General features: G+C 37.9%; 1 protein-coding gene across 1 annotated transcript; it reads left to right on the top strand.

Annotated features, from left to right (window-relative positions):
- Window positions 1-748: 748 nt before the first annotated feature.
- On the top strand, window positions 749-4255 carry LOC117624564 (cysteine proteinase COT44-like). The gene is made up of 6 exons (XM_034355883.1): window positions 749-874; window positions 953-1550; window positions 2404-2636; window positions 2739-2876; window positions 2977-3495; window positions 3752-4255. The coding sequence occupies exons 2-6, from the start codon at window positions 1040-1042 to the stop codon at window positions 3890-3892; spliced, it is 1542 nt and encodes a 513-aa protein (XP_034211774.1). The 5' UTR covers window positions 749-874; window positions 953-1039; the 3' UTR covers window positions 3893-4255.
- The last annotated feature ends 1745 nt before the right edge of the window (window positions 4256-6000 follow it).

A 6000-nucleotide genomic window follows, 5' to 3' on the forward strand; every position in this document is an offset into this window, starting at 1 on the left:
CAGAAAAGAAAGGAAAAGTTAAAAGAAAAAGAAACATTATAAATATCAAAAGGCATAACATAAAATCACCAAGTTGTTTATAGCATGGTGGACAAGATGTTAGAGAGAAATGAGGATGGTTCCCTTGTTTGTGTGCTGAAGTCTCAATTTGTTTTTATTTTTTAGCGGGTTGTACAAGGGTTGACACGACCCGTTTAATAAACAGGTTAGATAGGTATTATAGTGACCCGAAACCCATCCGTTTATTAAACGGATTGACCCGAAATTCACCCGTTTATTAAACGGGTTGACCCGAAATCGACATGTTTTTTTATCGTGCGGGTTGAACCCACTAATTTCTTGTGCGGGTTGAACCCACTAATTTCTTGTGTGGGTCTCGAGTTGTGTCCGAAATTGCCACCCCTAGTTTGCAGGACAAGGTTTATGGGAATTTGGGAAAACTTCACCTGTAATTAGTAGCTAATGACACAATAAATATATAATTACAAAAGAACACTAGGAGGATACAGTTTTGCTTCGATTTAGTTTGTATCTTGAGATCCTCTTGGTAAGATACAAAAGCCAAAGTGCTCCAAAATGCCCATAGTTGACCTTTACCACCTATAATAGTGAATCTCCCTTCTCGAAACCTAATTTTACTTCTTTCTTAGGTCCAACATATTGATCTTCTTCTTCTTACTTACCCCTTTATTTATCTAATTGTTTTAAAGTTTTAAAGTTTTAAAGCTTCATAGACGGTTGAATGGTAGGTCTCTCTGCTTCCAGCCTGCCACTCTCAAGTCAAAGGGTCTGAAGAACAGACGGGTAAGGATTTCCAGACCACACCACACCACCAACAAATCTTGGTGCTTCAACAAATAAATTAAAATTTCAGGTATTATTTACAGCAAGTTGGTTTCTTGTCCTGTTTAGAATTAAAGAGGGAAATGTTCTAATTGACTGGTAGGTTCAGCCTGCAGCTGGCTAGGTGACCTTAAATACTTACAATGGAGATGGATCAAAATCAAGCATCTTTAGTGGAAACCCAGTTGAGGAAATCATGGGTTCCCACAAAATTGAGCTGGCTTTTGCTTTCTTCATCTGGGCATCACTGGCATGCTTATCTTCTTGCCATAGCCTCCCAAGTGAATACTCCATAGTGGAGCAAAATGAAGTTCTCAACAACTTCCCTGCAGAAGAGAGAGTGGTGGAGCTCTTCAGGCTCTGGAAGCAGAAGCATGGAAAGGTGTATAGGCAAGCTGAAGAGAGTGAGAGGAGGTTTGAGAATTTCAAGAGGAACCTCAAGTTTGTATTGGAGAAGACTGCAAAGAAGAGGGCTGCAAACAATGCACATGATAGCCAGAGGGTGGGGTTGAATAGGTTTGCTGATATGAGCAATGAGGAGTTTAGGAAGACTTACTTGTCGAAAAAGCTGAAAATGCCCACCAACAAAAGGAACAGTATGATGAGGAGAATGCATGAAGAACCAGTGCATTCATGTGAGGCTCCTTCAGCTTTGGATTGGAGGAAAAAGGGAGCTGTGACTGGTGTCAAGGACCAAGGCAGTTGTGGTATGTTTCAAATCATTTATTTCATTTACTAGTAAATACATTTCAATTTTTTTACAAGTGCATATAAATAGTTCTTCTGAGTATTGTTGTGGGAACACTTTGGACTTGTAAAAGTCAGACACCAGAATGTTTATGATTTCTCCCTGTAGATTGATTCAAAAGGTTTTAGGACAGATGCACTAGACCATCATTGGTTCTTCTAATCAACTCGGGATTACACAGACTTTCGTGCTGCAGCACTGCTGCTCTAAATAGGTTCAGATACATAAACTTTAGGATGAAATATAACAGAATTGGTTGAAAAAAGGCGTAAACAATCTGAACTTCGAGCAATAAGTGAGGAAAGAAATGAAACACAACCAACTTTGAGGTCAAAAGAAATCTTCCAATAAAACGGGAGATTTTAGATACAACCAATAGAATAGATGAAATGAATTTCAAAATAAGGCCAAGATCTTTAGAACTCATCCTTCATTGACTATTTGGTATCGCCCACTTTCTACAATCAATCGATGATATCAAAAGTCACATGGTCAGGATGTTGAAAGATTCTTTAGAGACTTTTTTCCCAAAAACTTGTTAGGTAGTAAAATAACAATATAGCTTTCAGACCTCAGGATATTACATTTACAAATGTCTTGCAGTGCTCGCTTTTACTGTTTTATTGAACAAACCATTTTTCTTACAAAACTGATATTTGATGATACTGTTCTTCTTCTTCTTCTTTCAATTTTGGAAAACGGCATATCATGATTGGTGCTTCCAAGTTATAAACGACATGTCCTGTCTGTAAATTGACACTCATGCTAAGTTTTATTGATCTTTAAAAGAAATCTTGTTTTTGTGTTCACAGGAAGTTGCTGGGCATTCTCTACCACCGGAGCTATTGAAGGAATCAATGCAATAGCCACCGGAGAACTCATTAGTCTTTCAGAACAAGAACTTGTGGATTGTGACAGTACCAACGAGGGATGTGATGGAGGCTACATGGACTATGCTTTTGAATGGGTTATTGACAATGGTGGTATCAATACAGAAAAAAATTATCCATACACAGGTGTGGATGGTACCTGCAATGTCACCAAGGTCGGGTTCAACCCTATAGCTTATTAATAATACATATTGTGTTTGTCCGGAACAAATTTTGCCTATTTTCCTCTGTTCTTATTTGTGTGATGCCTTAATCAGGAGGAAACTAAAGTTGTCACCATTGATGGTTATGAAGATGTGGGACAAACAGACGGTGATCTTTTATGTGCTGCTGTTCAGCAACCCGTTAGTGTTGGTATAGATGGTTCTGCGTGGGATTTCCAACTATACACAGGAGTAAGTCTAATTTATGTTCATTTCACTGGTTGGCTTGGATATCTGAAATGTTACTGAGACATAAATTTTAATAATAAAAAAATTAATATGATTCAATCAGGGAATCTACGATGGCGACTGCTCCGACAATCCAGATGACATTGACCATGCACCTCTGGTCGTGGGATACGGCTCTGAAGGCAATGAAGATTACTGGATTGTAAAGAATTCATGGGGGACTAGTTGGGGGATGGATGGATACATTTACATAAGAAGGAACACTAATTTAAAATATGGGGTTTGTGCAATCAATGCCATGGCTTCATATCCTACCAAGGAGTCATCTGCACCATCCCCAACAGCTCCACCACCACCTCCTACACCAGTGTCACCACCCCCTCCACCAACACCACCTACACCAGTGACACCACCACCACCTCCCTCTCCTTCACCAAGTGACTGCGGAGACTTCTCCTATTGTCCAAGTGATGAGACATGCTGTTGCCTCTTTGAATTCTTGGACTACTGCCTCATCTATGGTTGCTGTGAATATCAGAATGCGGTTTGCTGCACCGGAACTGACTACTGTTGCCCAAGTGATTATCCCATTTGTGATGTTGAAGATGGTCTCTGCCTCAAGGTATGGAAATTCTATCATTGTTTCATTTCAATATCTACTTGGTGTTTGACACTGAAAACCAACATTATAGTGTACTTCGCAAGTTGCAAACTAATACTTAACCTAGTGTAGCAAGTTATGAAGCATATTAGAAAAGGGAAAAAAGTCGTCAGGTGTATACAGAATCATTTCATTTACCTCTCAAAGTAGATACATAGAATCAATAGAGCCGGCCGTTAAACTAATAACTAATGTCTCTCGTATTTTCATTACACAGAATGCGGGAGATTTCTGGGGAGTATCTGCAAAGAAGAGAAAAATGGCCAAGCACAAGCTCCCATGGACCAAAGTAGAGCAAACAGAGAAGACATACCACCCACTGCAGTGGAAGATGAACCGGTTTGCTGCAATGCGCTGAAAAAGGGAAAGGAAGTTATTGTTTCTGTGAAGTTTGAAGAAGGTTGTCACTATTGGTATTTAAATTTATGTAAAACAGGCATTTGTTCCTCCTGTTTTTTGTTTTTTGTTTTTTGACATATGTTCTTGTGAACATTGATTCATTGAACATATGCTGTAAACGAAACCTGAAACACAAACATATTTGAGAAAAGTGATTTTTCTCTGCGTGATGCAACGGACAGAATAATTTGATCGATTACAGCTAAGTTTGATGTATTTTATTTTCCAATCTTGTAGCAGATAAGGTTCAAGACAGATTGAACAATTGTTTGTCCTGGCTTTGTAATATATGTATGGTCTTTATACAAACCTATTGTACTAATTGCCATTCTTCTAGCTCAACAACAATTCTAAGCCAATCAAAAAATTAGACAAAACAAAATTCAATATCCATGTAGCTGAAAACTACCTTGTCCCAGCGCATCATACTCAGTTACAACAGTGAGTACTTCTACTAGACAGACTTTCTTCCTTGACAAAGGACCTGAGGTTCCTATTGGTAATTTTAGAGGCTCAATTGGAGTTGCAGATTGCCTTGCCTCCTATGATCTCACTGTGGACTTGGGCTGCCTGCCATGTTATTGCTGAGCCCTCTGCTGCTACCGCAAGAGTTGCTTTCCTGGCTGATGATATTGAGTTTTTTTATCCCCATCTATTCTTTATTAAATAAAAACCTACTTGATTCATATATCAGAAAGAAAAGAAAAAGTTAAATGTACTTTCTTGGTATACAAGAGTAGATTTGTAGACGTGTAAAACTGGGAAATAATTTCAAATAATTGTCTAATTATGAACAATCATCCTAATTATAATCAGCTTAATCATTCTATCTGCTTAATTGCAGGTAGTTAGAATAAAATCATTATCAATCTGTTTGAACCAATATCTTCCAACATCTTATTCACATTAACAGTGGTATCTCTAACGATACTTTTATTTACATGAATTTTTTTACAACAGAATAATGCACTAACAACAAAAGTTACTGTCACTACAATAAGACTGGCCACAACTTAGTAACGAACTCATCACAAATATTATTGTCTTCCATCTACACGAATGGAATTCAAACCTCTTGTTTTGATAACTCATTTGCTACTTCAATTAAATTGTTATAACAAGGCAGTAACATGGACCAACGAAGATACATCATACGGGAGAGTCCCACTCCCCAATCGAATGTCGAATGCCCGTAATGTTCGGTTGACCCAGTCTAATTACCAAAACATCCCCAATTAAGAATAACTTTTGGTCTATAGGGTGGCCTCCGCAATTTAAGGGAACTTTAGAAAAAGGCGTTGCTGATTGACAATCTATTTTTATTGAAGTTACCATGTGGCTCTCTGCCATATCATATGTTATGCCATGTATTTTGTAGACATATGAGACCCAGAAAATAATTCTACTTTTTTCAGTTTCAAATTTCAACAACCCAACTTTGACATTGTCCCAAAAAAAATCTTGCCATCCGGAGATTAAAAAAAAAAAGACGGAAGTAGTGAGAGAAAGTCGCATCATCCATCACATGGCAATGGGTCCAAATATGCTTTCATTTTCCACTTTGATGATGAGGCTCTATGAGCGACACACACTGCCTCATCAAATCATTTGAGTTTCTGTTACATTTTGCAGAGCTTTTCTCCTAATTTTCTTTTTCACCACTAAGTTGTAAATTAATCAATTAATTTTTGATTTAGTTAAAAAAGAAAAAAGAAAAAAAGATTGAGTATGATTTATAAAGTTGCCACGCGGACAAGGAGTCAGAGAGTGGACTGAAAAGTCTGAAAGTTGAAATAATAAATAAATAGGTCGGTCCACTAAGTTTGGCAGGATTGAAGAAATAAAAGAAAGGAAAGAGATTTGGATCAGCAACGGTCTCTGTTCCGCAACCGTAATGTCCGTGACCACACCTCTTCCCCTCCAAAGGTCTCAATCCCGATTTAATTATTTTAGGCTTTCATAAATAACCCGGCAAGAATAAAAGGATGAATAAAAATCCCCATAACAAGAAAGATTGAAAGATCAAAACTTTATGGAGGAGGAGAGGAGGGGACCACGTTTCTAGGA

Source organism: Prunus dulcis, chromosome 4 (genome assembly GCF_902201215.1).
Source record: "Prunus dulcis chromosome 4, ALMONDv2, whole genome shotgun sequence".
In the NCBI taxonomy this organism is placed as follows: domain Eukaryota; kingdom Viridiplantae; phylum Streptophyta; class Magnoliopsida; order Rosales; family Rosaceae; genus Prunus; species Prunus dulcis.

Excerpts from the sequence above, each read along its gene's own strand:
- LOC117624564 (XM_034355883.1), top strand. The coding sequence starts at position 1,040 with ATGGGTTCCCACAAAATTGAGCTGGCTTTTGCTTTCTTCATCTGGGCA. Across the intron at positions 2,877-2,976 it reads ATTTCCAACTATACACAGGA|GGAATCTACGATGGCGACTG; the intron begins GTAAGTCTAATT and ends TGATTCAATCAG. Across the intron at positions 3,496-3,751 it reads AAGATGGTCTCTGCCTCAAG|AATGCGGGAGATTTCTGGGG; the intron begins GTATGGAAATTC and ends TTCATTACACAG.